At 39.5% G+C, this 12,816-nt stretch overlaps 1 protein-coding gene across 1 annotated transcript in view; it reads left to right on the top strand.

The window, feature by feature from the left end:
* afap1l2 (actin filament associated protein 1-like 2) overlaps positions 1–12,816 on the top strand; it is a 52,327-nt gene that overhangs the window by 8,607 nt on the left and 30,904 nt on the right. The window contains exon 2 of the mRNA XM_083903891.1: positions 10,379–10,507. Coding sequence (XP_083760017.1) covers positions 10,379–10,507 — 129 coding nt within the window. The remainder of the gene's footprint in view (positions 1–10,378; positions 10,508–12,816) is intronic.

A 12,816-nucleotide genomic window follows, 5' to 3' on the forward strand; every position in this document is an offset into this window, starting at 1 on the left:
CTATCTGACCTCTTTCTGACCTCAAATCACACATAGTTTCTCTAATCTTTAAACCCCTTTACGACATATAGCCTCATCCATTTATTCTATAATGTGCAAAAAACTGCCAATTTGTTATCCGTTTTCTGTTCACAATAAACAGATGACTCTCAGCTTGGTACATTTTATGACTGTATTTTTACTGTAGTTTCATAACCCATAATAATCTGAGCACCACCTCTGACCATCATGAAGTCAAAACCAGCGTGTACATCAATCAGGTTGTCTGTCTCCAAATGTACACAAAGGCTGTAGTTTGTGACACACGCAGAAAGATCTTCAAACAAAGGAAGAGCGGTGTGATGAAGTCAGGAATGTACAGACCTGTAGTTTAGAGAAGTGAAACAAGTGCAGATAGAAGAGGCAGCAAGAAAAAAACACTAAATACCCAATGAGAACAGACTTTGGCCGTTTTCAGACTGCCATAAAAAAAATGGGGGATGACTAAGACAATAAGAGAACATCAGATGGATGACAGAGACACACTGATGAATCCAATATAACTGAGAGACTGATGAGTTTATCACTGTGGTGTTCTCAGCTCACCATTAGACAGCCTTTTTCAACAGGAACTGAAGTTTATGTCACTCTGTAAACCTATCCTCAGCTGGTCAAATGTCGTCCTCGTCGTATTTCTCCGTGTCAGCAGATGAGTTTCGTGAGGCGAGGGAGAGGGCGAGCTACCGCGGCCGTAGCAGACGAAGCGGGGAGAGTGGAGGCGGGACTTCCGCTACAAGTAAAGCGACGATTGATTTGTTCTCTCGCGTTTGTCCTTACAGGCTCCGGTAGAAACATGGCGTCTCGCTGCTAACAGTGGCTATGCAACCGCGGCCCACGACCATGTTATTTTACATGATTTTTTGAAACACTACGAAAATTAAACAAAAACTATGATACAGCGACTAGACAATGCAGGAGCACATAATATGTATAAAAAAGTGGATTTTGGGTCATATAAACCCATAAATACTACACAGTGTCCCTTTAAGTTTTGTATTACTTTTTTTTTTTTTAAAGAAGATACTAATAAACAGAGCGTTCTGAGCAGGGCTGTTTTGGCAGGGTGATTGACCTGCTGTGGTGCTTCATTCTTATTGTATTTTGACCAAAGCATGTCACAGACATGTTCATTAGGACACCAGGGAACTAGGTTAACTTGGAGAAATAGGGTATAATATGCCTCCTTTAACATCACCAACTTTAATATCCTGATTGGAGTAGTCGTAGAGGCAGACATTTAGCAAAACCTCCTCTGTGTCCCAATATAAAATTGCTTATTTTCTCAATGGACTTTGGTCTGGGAATCGAGTGGTTAACAAAGTAACTCAAATGTGTCTTGTTGAAAAAAGGCTGTATTTGCAGCCTGTGGCCAAGAGGAAAGGAAGTGGGCTTGTAACTGGAAAGTTGCTGGTTAAATCCCGGGACGGCCCAGGGTTGGATGCCACTGAGCAAGACACCCAATCCCCCGTTGCTCACCAGACACAGATTGTGCTGCCCACTGCTCCTGCACCTGCCTTGTTTGCGTTCACTACTGGTGTGTGTCCAGGATGTGTTAAATGCAGAGGAAAAATTAACTAATTGATGTGTGTGCAAATATTACTAATTCTAATTATAGCCTCTTATCAACTGGCTTTCTGTTGAGCCCCATTGCAGCCATGTTTCAAAAAATGTTGTGCACTACGACGACTTCTTTCCCTCTGTACTTCACTGGTGCTATCTCACACAGACACAGACTGAGCCTTTTCTGAAATCATCAGCTTGACACTTGCTGTTTCTGTCGTCACGTTTCTATGGCAATAACAGCAAAACACAGCTTGGACTAATCTGTCCATGTCCAAAACGACCTTGCCCCACAGCTGAACCCAGTGGGCTGCAGGGAGACAGACAATCGTCTGCCAATACAGCTCAAAAACAAATCAAGCCGATGCTCAATGCTTTCCTTCAGGCGCTGCATCAGCCAGTTATCTGCTGCTATCACCAGAGCGAGGCCAGTCTGGAACAAACCAGTCATTCGTGGCTCCTCCTTCTACTCCAACATTAAAAATGACCTGAGGTCACTCAGTGAAGTTTGCTCTGTATGAGTGAAATGAAGAAAGTTCTGTTTCTGACAGATTGTTTTTTTTTGTCTGCTGAAATAGAAACACCTTAAATCTGTAAGGGTGTAAAAACGTCGTGGGCGTCCAGGCTTTTTTTTTTTTATGTTGGTCACTGGTTCCTATTTTTATTGCCACAACTTCCCTTTGAGAGGAGTTGTAACTCGGTCACATGATAAAAAGCTTTAAAACGTGCACAAATGTGATTTGATTGGCCAATATCTTTGTTGAAATACTTGTATCATTTGATTTGATTGGCCACAGTTGAAAAAGGAAAAGTTGAAATATTTCTGGGCAATTTTGTGAAGCATAAATGTGATTGCAGCGTCTGTTTCATTGGTTCTAACGATACCAGGTTTCTTTTATACATCATTAGTTTAACTCAAGCTCACATTACTCACACAGATCAACTTTTTGTTTGTCTTTTAAAGATGTCAAGTGCAATATGTTGTCTTTATCTGTTGCAAGGGAGTCAAAAAAGCTGAAATCATATTCATATAAAGTGTCAAATTCATCTTCATCCTGAATAATAGCGATAGCTGTGCGCTAAACACGTTTTATGGGTTTACAAAACACTTGCTGCATGCACTAGAGAAAATATTTCACTTTTTCTTTTAGCCAAGACAGTTAAGGCTGATTTAGTGTCCCATCATCACCTAATCATATTAAACAAGCACAGTGCAAACTGTTTTCTTATTCAGTTTTCATCACTTTGATGCATTACATTTTAAAGCAATGGATTCAAATTAAATTGGTTGCGCTATTGTTTGTGGTTATCAAAATGCAGAGTGTCAGTGGTGTTTACACTTGCTGATTGAGCACCTACAAAGTAAAACAATATAATCACAAATGTCCAAACTGCCAAGAGTTGAGGCTCCTGGAAAGTCCTCAAAACTACGTCCAGTTCATGTAGTGCAACACCAGTGTAGTGCAATAAATTAAAATTAGACTTTTTTGTCCCTGTTACAAAGGAACAATCCACAAAAGGAATGCTCTCTTCTTATTTAACAGTATGAATAAATGTATTATTCATGGACTAAATTCAAAAGGTCATGTCAGGTAAAAATCTTGAACAAAGTGAGAAATCATTAAGGTTTATACACCTTTTCCAAGTTCAAATTTAAGTACCTTTTTTTAGCACTTTCAAGGTCAACTTTTGCACTTTTTCCAACAGCTTACTGCTGCGGTAAATGTAAAAGAATGCATACATATGCAAAATGAATATATTACTTGTTCTATATCATAATAAAATAGATTGTATTATGCCATAAACATCCAAAATTGTGTTAGTCACTGGCAGAGAGGTTTTCATTTTGACTTATTTTATTCCTGAAAAGCAAACTTTTCAACACCAGTTAGATGTTTGCTCTGAAAGAATTAAAGTCACTGTTGCAAGTATTGTATCCAAAGTTCAAGCACATTTTAAACCATGAAATTACAACATTAAAATGTAAGCATTTCAACTGTAAGAATCAAACGCTCATATGAACCATATTCTATTATGTTATTGTCTTTTCCCTAAAGGAGAGAAACTTTTTGGCAAATCCACTTTATAGAGTATAGTTTTAATGAGAAGGTGCCCGAGTTTCTTCGAATACACTCTGACTTTATTGACTATGGGACTTTTTGTTCGTAAAACACAATGACATCATTGCACATTAAGTTTTTGTTGGTAACGTTAAACCAAAGTTAGAGTGAGAAGTTATATTGAATCCGTATGAGTGTCTTTTCCCCGAGCAGCTCAACTCATTGAGGGATTTTGTTGTTTACTTTTCTTTGCCAGGCTTGAAAATAAATGTGCACCTCCTCCAAATGTATCCATGGCCTGTTTTTTCTTCTTCTTCCCAACATGACACAATAATGCCCACGTTTGTCGCCAGTGGTTACGCCAACATACTGAGGCAGACGACCGCTCATGTCTACATTCACACCTATGGTTCATTTAGTCTCCAATTAACCTAACCTCAATCTGCATGTGTTTGGAATGTGGGAGGAAGCTGGAATTCCAGGAAAAACACACACACACACACACACACCCGCATGCACGCGTACACACCCGTGCACACACACACACACACACACACACACGCACACACGCACACACGCACACACACACACACACACACACACACACACACACACACACACACACACACACACACACACACACAGAGATAATATGCCAACTCCATACAGAAATGCCTTCCTCGAACCAGCACACAAACCTTGTGCCATTATATGAGATATATAATGAAAATAAACACTGGTGCACACATAGACGGAAGGAGCCCGCTCAGTAAATGTAGCACTCACTTTTTTTTTTTTTAACCAGACGTGAGGAAAACCTTATGAGCACATCTGCGTCTATTTTCAACATCTGCACCACATCCCAAAAATATGACTGTGATTCAGAGAGCAAAGGAAGTGTCCCAAACAGACCTCAACCAGCAGCTCCAAGCTGAACAAGCAAGAGGGGCCCCGCTTACATTTCAGCGACCTTTGTTGCATCATCACACTGAAGCAATACTCAGCTTTGATTTCACATTTCATCTCATTTTTGTTTTTCTTTCATTCTCCACCCATTTTACTGGTACAGATCAAAGTCATATCTATGACTGGAGAGCATTAGAAACAGTGCAACAGTGAACAACAGGATATTTCCTGGAGCATGAATTGATGTTATTTTGAAACACACAGCAATTATTGATAGTGAATTTGACCTCCACCATGAGCATATACACGCTACATCAGTGGGCAGCACTTATCTATGCCATGAAGATTGGCCCTTCCTGGGATTTAAACTGGCAACACTCTAGTTAAAAGCCCCATTCCTTTCTTCTCGGTCATGGGCTGCCCAAAAATATATGGTATGTTGGAAATTGAGGAGTTTTGGAAGTAGACAGATGGGGAGGATGTATACATCAGAAGAATCCTAAGAATGTGTCCTTAGTTGCTTTTTACAACAGTAACCAGTAACAGTTTGGCTTTTGCCTCTTTCATTCAGAGAGAACAAAATAAAAAAATATAGAGAGATAGTAAAATAATTAGGGATGTGCCAATATATCAATCCATTTTTGATACTAGTCAAACTCACTGGATCCCTTGTTGAAAAAAGAATCAAGAAAGTCTCAAAAATATATCATACATACATCATGCTTCACTATGCACAAACTGCAAAAATGTAAATAAAAAAATCTTGTGGGTTGTTTTTCTATATGGGCAGAATGTTTGATACATACTGACTGGTTAAGTTGTGTTGTTAACAGTTAATGTGTTGGATTAAAACCTCTTTTCACGGCTAGAGTGACGCTCCAGACCAATCTGATTTTGAGCTGTATTGGCAGACATAGTCTTCTGGTTTTCCAGGTGAAGCTAATGAGGATGTAAGAATATACTGCACAGCCCCTAGGGGGCGAGGCCAGTGGGTGTAAGAGGACCTCAAGAGATTTGAATAGACATTTATAATGTCAGTAAACATTTTCCTGATGAGTTAATGATCTCAGTTAGTAGTTCAGGGTCTTCTGACATACAATGTGGTGTCAATTTTGTAAATTATGTAGCCATTTAGAGGAAAATAGTCAATTAAGTACGACACATGTGAGTGGACAACAGTGTGATTGACAGCTGGTATTGTCCAATAGTAGCCTGGTTGCAAGTGACACCTCTGAACTTTTCAGAACAGGAGTTTAGATTTTCAGTTTTCAGTACAGTTGTCTGAGAATAATCGCTCCAGTTGTCGCATGTAACCGTGAAGCCATCTGACTGAAATCAGAACTTGTCTGTCTTGTTGATTTGATAAAGAAGAAATGCTTCTTCTCTGTTGCTCTGAGATGTTGCCGGTCAGTGATGATGCAGAAGCTCAAGTCGCCTCTCGGGACGGGAGGAGCTGCCAGGATCCTGACAAGACCCTCTTGTTCAGCTGAGGATTTGTTCCACTTTTACATGGAGAATAGTGGGGCAGAGTCAAGTCCAATTCATTTCCCTCTGTGAATGAAAAGCTCTTTTTCAGAAAGGATTTCAATGCAGACTTGAGAGTCGTCCTATTTTTTCGTGAATGTCAGTCACACTTAGCCTATTGACCTATTCTATGACTTGTTTCAGTTAGTTTTCATGTCACTTTTGTTCTATTTTGGGTTTTACAAACACACTATTGTGTGTGTGCATGGTTGACATCATTTTTTTCCTCCATACTTTGTTTCTTTTGGTTATTCCCAATCTTACTTTTATAACTCTATTAATTGTTTTACATGCATTTGTTTAAGAAAGGAAGGAAAACAACAACATAAAACAGGACTTGTGAAAGGGATAGTATGTTTTTTTTCAGTGTGGTTGAATGAGGTATTACCTTATCAGCCTGACTTCAGAGAGTGCACTGTCATCCCTGTTGACCCACATGGGAGCTGACAGAAGGAAAAACAGATGTAACAGAACTCTCATTTCATGAAGTCAACACCTGCTTAAGTCTACAATTACTTGAGGATAATATATTCATCATTTAGACATTAAACCTCACACTCTCTTCAACAAAGTCCACAGAGAAAATCAGAAAAAATCATTAAGTGTTTGTAATCCTGTGTTTGCATTTATCTAAGTGACATAAACTAACCAACGGAGGCATCAGCAGCCCCTGTTTCCTTGTGAGCTTTAAACATTTATTTTTTCCATTGACTTTGGTGCCGGAAACCTTTAATCTAACACATATACCATAGTGTTTTTAATAATCGGTCAGAGATTACATTTAAATATTCTATTTAAAAAAAGGTTAAACCTGTTAACCTGAGCTTATACCATTAGGTCCTGTTTTAGTCTTTACTGTAAAACCTCAGATAGAGCTTGGAATGGTTTACTCCAAATAGAGAGTCAGGAAGTGAAGCAGATGCTTGATGATGGCGCTTAAAGACTGAAAAGAAGCTGCAAATTTATCGTCCACACACTAACAGAGACACTGGAGGTGATGGCTCTTTTTGAAGTGCTAATACAAAACAGTTGAAGTCAAACTTAACGAACAAGCTCGTCTCCATTGACTGCAGCCAGACAAGGTCAAACAGATGGCAGATGAGCACCGATATAACAGGAGTCAGATTATGTAAAATCTCTGCTCTCATCTCTTTGGCAATAGTCAGATCAAATCTTTAATACGTAGAGAAGAGTCCAACAAGGCTGCTCAGACAGCCAGATAAGGTTGATACAAATCCACGTCTTGAGTTTTACTCTTCTGTTTTCACCACAGCTACTGTAAATCCAAAACAAAATCTATTGTTTGGAACAAACCAAGAAATATAGCCTTGGGCATGAGGAAGATAAATTTTCCTTTTGCATGGTGTAGTCATTTTAAATTAAATTAAATTTAAATTAAATTATTCAGTCAAAGTTAATTCATTTTGATGCTTTATTTTATTGTTTCTTGTTTATTTATTGTTTGTTTTATTTCTAACATTTTCAGTTGCAACTGTTAGTGAGAAAACAGTGGGGTAATCTGACTGGCTGAAGTTTCTCAAATTCCTCTGGGCCATTGTACAGAAGGGGATTGTTTATGCTGTGGAGGCTGCGGTCACTCACTGGATGTGCAGTGGGCGTCTGGCCAACCCGTAGCCCACAGAGACGGCCCGCTGCAGACCTTCCTGTCCTGTCAGCTGACTTGGTTTCCCAGGGTCTTCCAATCCAAAAGGCCATCCGAGTCAATCTCTGCAAACACACAGTGGAGGAGAAGCCGGAAAAATGTGGACTGAGGCGAATGAACATTAGCGCCTAAACAACCATTAGAAATGCAATGAAAGCCAACGTGTGTGGTTAGAAGCATTTACAGTCACATTTCAACACAAAGAGCCGTGGATAAATGTTTGGAGAGTCTTTATTGTTTTCGGTGTGTTTGTTTCTGTATGTCACAGTCGGTGATGTTTTCCACGCTGTAGGTCCCCCTCACAGTGAGCGTCCTCTCAGCTTAAGTTGAGTCAGCTTGGGTGATGTGCAAAAAAAGATGGCAGTTTACTTTGGGAACGCCTCTCACTATCCCTGAAAGGCGAATCTGATCATGGCATGACGCCTTACGCTGCAGAAATGTCCCCCTTTGCCGAAAATGCTTGATGCGTGGGAGTGTAAGAAGAATGGAGAGGGCATGAATGTGTTCCCCAACAAGTCTTGGTTCGTGATCAGTTTGAGCCGGAAGGAGCCACTAAAAACAAGACTGACGGATTTCAGAAGAGTTTAAACACAGAGGAACAGATTTATTATCCTTGCAATGGCTTTTTAATTTGATGCGGAGGTGAAAGTATTCACACTTTAGTGGTAGTTTCTTTAAGGGTTTGTTTAATCCTTTTTAACTTAATTACCATTTTAGTTCGAGCAGTTTGGTTGTCATGGATAAGAAGGCTCTCTGCTGACTTTAGATTATTCCCATGGCAGGAAAAGGGACAAGGGATATTTGTGCTGCACATTTCAACAGCAAGGCAACAGCTTACTGTATATTAAAGCATTATTCTGGCTAATACAAAGAAAATAGGCATTTAGAAAGAAAAAAAATTGAAAGTTATATAAAATTATTACAATTAAGAAATAAACACATTAGGTTACAGGGGAAAAAAATAATTAAATATCTGTTTGTTTGTTTTTTAAATGATTGTGGCAGAAAGGAAAGAAGGAATTTAGAATAAATTAGTTTTAGCTTAACTGTCATTGTCCACAAGTTTGTTCCAGATCTGTGGAGTTTAGAAACGGAATGCTGCTTCTCCACAGTTTTAGGAAGTGAACTTGTCCTAAATGACACTAGAGGTCAACACGAGCAAATTTTAACAGAATTTACCCCCCCAAAAAAAGGATGGAAATGTGAATGTGGTGTGTTAGAATCCACGTGGTGACATTTAAAAATGGTAAATAATGTTATTAAAGTCACTAAATGTTTAAATGGCTTCAATTCATATACAAATCAGCAACATTCTCTCTCGCCACAGGAGGCGAGTGCACACACATAACAGATAATTTAGTGGGGACCAAAACAGCTGAACTTCCCAGAGTTTCCATCCATTATCTACCGCTTTATCCTCCACTGGAGGGTCGCGGGAGGTGCTGTGCCTTTCTCAGCTGACATAGGACGATAGGCGGAGTACACCCTGGATAGCTCGCCATGTCTTTATACAGAATTTAAATATTTAAATATTTATAAATATAAATGTAAAAACATGGTATCAAACCTCGTGTTCAACAAACATCTAGAGAAGCGATGTTTACTTGCTTTAGTCCCCACTAAAACATGAGTAATTGTTACCCGCAGCCTCACAACAGGAGTCTACTATACACATACAGTTTAATGTGTGAAGGAGGAGAATCTCAGACAGCTGAGTGAAGAAAATTTAATAATATGTAAAATATTCTTATATGTATTGTTAATTTTTATGTATACCTGCAACATTAGCAGATGGCCTAGATTCTTTGGGGATTTGACATGCGGTCGCTGACGTTTTCCCCACCTTTCCCTTCAAAACAACTCTCTATTTCCTCTCTGTCTCATCTTCTGCTGAAGTGCTTACACACTGGGGCCCACTGCAGCAAGGGGCCTATTCATGAAGTTTAAGAGAGAGCGACGGGAAATACAAAGAGATCCCCACACACAGGAGCGGGCTGTGAGCGCAGCTCTGACCCCTGAAGGATGTGTGTGGGACGCACCCAGACACTCTGGCCCCGCCAACTCGGACCCAGGCTCCGCCCTCTGGACTTGACCTTTCACTAAACCCCTGTAACTCCCAAAGCAACCTCAAAAAGACGTACAACTGTCAATCTGCAACCGCCAGAGAGACACGAGTGACTGACAACATGATGTCTGACTGTTTATCGACTGTTGCCAGCTGAAAACCTCTGAAGGGTTTCTCCCATGGTAAATGTTGGCTCACAGCACTGAGCCTTAAACTGAAGAAAAAGCCAAACGGTGAGAATGAAACAGCTAACAAACGAGCAGCTGAAAGCACTGATAAAAGACATGCCCTTCTGCTGAACTATGTGTCTTCAGCCATAAATTTCCATTCAATATTTCTGCACAGAAAAATCAGAAGTGTTTTTTTTTTTTTTTTACTCATTGGTGCTTTTTTCATGCTGATGGGTAGTGCTGGCCTAAAGCCATTGTTTTAATATTAAAACGTATGTCCATATATTTCCACACCAAGAAATGTTTCAAACCGTTCTGCATTTATCTGCAATATGTTTATGTTGCAACACCTCTGAGACTTTACTGTCCATGTGTCTGTCTGTGCTTTCAGTGCTGGACCAGATCCTGATGGAGCTCCACCGCTTCCTGCTCATTCTGGACAGGGAGAACCTGAGTGGCAACGCTACCATCCAGAAGGGCTTGCTCACTGATCTTCTCCAATCCTACAGAATCTCCAACGGTATGAGGAAAAAAAATAAAGCTAAAGCATTGAAAGAGACAGAGTAGGAAGTACTACAGACATGTTAATAGACTGATATACTGTGTACAGTAATACAGCAGGGCGCCGCAACAAAGGAGATTTTTCATTAAGAATGTGGATTAGACTAAGCTCCACAGCTTAGTTCCCCAAAGACATATTACAGCCTGGAAAACATCCATTCTATCAATGGGGCTTTACTGATACATGTGTCAGAGCAGCCAGTATGCTGTGGGGAGTGCTTATCATGACTCGCTGCCTTTGACAAAACAAAAAAAAACAAACTTCATGTCGTCGCTGCAGTTTTATCCATGGATCCAATGTTGTTGGTGAATATTACCTTTGTTTTGACTAGAAATTAAAACTAAGTGGGAGTGAAGGTCTGGAAACAAAATGTGGAGAAGAGCATTAGAGGAAGAGAGAGTTGGGATGGTTAAAGCTGGGGCTGCCAACATATTTTGATCATACTACCTTCCAGTTTACTGTAAATCAAGTGATCTGAGACAGAAACAGACCTATGCACATCCTCTGGTTTATAGCCTTGAGGAAATATGGCCTGTGACAGGAGACGCTGACGAATCACGAGGCAGATAAGAGAGACAGGACGCTCCCTATTGGCTGCTCTACGAAGCAGCTGCACTTACAAACTGCATCCCTATGGGAAGTTTGCTATTTCAGCAATCAGTCGATATGTTTACATGACATTAGAAACAAAGAATCTAATTAACGTGTTAGTTTTACTAAACCTGGACTTTTAAAACATATCAACATGTCAGTCTGACTGAAACTTTGCTAAATCAAACAAAGTCAAAGTAGGACTAACACACCCAGATAATGTGGCAGCGAGTCATATTACATCATACATTCAATTGGACCCAAACAGGCCTCGTACACAGAAGAAGAAAACAACAGTAAGAAAACAGTGCAACATTCAGACTGGTGCATTTTTGGACTGACAAGGAGACTGAAACTAGGCTCCACCAGCCAAAATAACTTCTGTTACCAATTCTGTTGTCGCCGACTGGATTCGGCATGCGTACTTCTCATTACAGTAACTCCCAGTCTGTTTGTGATATCAAGTAAATTTAAAAACAATGGACCCGTACAGGGTGTGACCACCTTTCGCCCTATGTCAGCTGAGATTGACACAGCACATTCATGTGGAGAATAAAGCAGTAGAAGATGGATGGATGGAAATCAGAGAAATAGAGCTTAGCACATATACTTGAGATTACAGTAGCTCTCAGGACTTCTGAGGAATTACTGTCCAATCACAGACAAGATTCACCAGCTAACCCAGCTTCTCAGTACTGTATTCCTAAATGGTTGAATAACTGCCAGATGTTGAAAGTGAAAGTTATCTTGGAAAAAGTAGCAGAAGCACTCATTGAACATTTTTTGACAATACCACAGCCATAAAATAAATATAAATCCAGGTAGCCTGATTATCTTGACGTCATAAGAGGGTTGAAAATAAAGCAGCTTATACTAACAAGCTGAAAGGGACATACTGTATCTCCGCCTATAACAGAGACACTCTTCTTTTAATATATTGATTCCCCACTAGTGCTTGTATACAGGGACACGGAGAGTAGTACTATGCTTCAGAGTAACCTCAAATACAATGAACTCTTTTTCTACTATTCCTTACTGCAGCTTTAAATAACCTTGAAAGAGGTTTAGAGAACAAACCAGACAATAAAACTACTGGACATTTTTTTACTTCCGAATTTACATTAACATCTCTAAGTATATTGTACTTAGAGATACATTGTATTTGTATTGTAAATGATTCAAAAGTAAACAATGATTTAGCAACATTTTTATTTTTATTTTTGCTTTAAACCATTCCTTTAAGTGATAAAATCTTGCCTGCTCTCAGTTATGAGTTGACATTTGGCTCTTTGAAATATGAATACATCTCTGCATTTATTAACATTCAAGTAGTTCAAGTCGTGTTGGCAGTCACTCACATTGTAATGGTATTGTTTCATTAGTTAATGGGATAGTCCAGGCTATTTATGAGGTACATGCACACTTAAAATTATACACAAACCATCCTTTAAAGTAAAGGCGATATATTGGAAAGGTCAAACAGATCGCAGCATACATTACAACTTGTAGGTTCAAATTACTACATGCACCTATTTAATCTGCCACAATCCCTGCTGGTGTTGTTGGACAAAATCATATTTCCAGTAAAATAATCCGAAACTTCTCCACACTATAAATCTTCCTTGTATTTAATATTGTGGTTTACGTGTCTACATGACTGTAACACTGGTTGAGGT

The sequence above is a fragment of the Microchirus variegatus genome (genome assembly GCF_963457635.1).
Source record: "Microchirus variegatus genome assembly, chromosome: 17".
NCBI classification, from domain to species: domain Eukaryota; kingdom Metazoa; phylum Chordata; class Actinopteri; order Pleuronectiformes; family Soleidae; genus Microchirus; species Microchirus variegatus.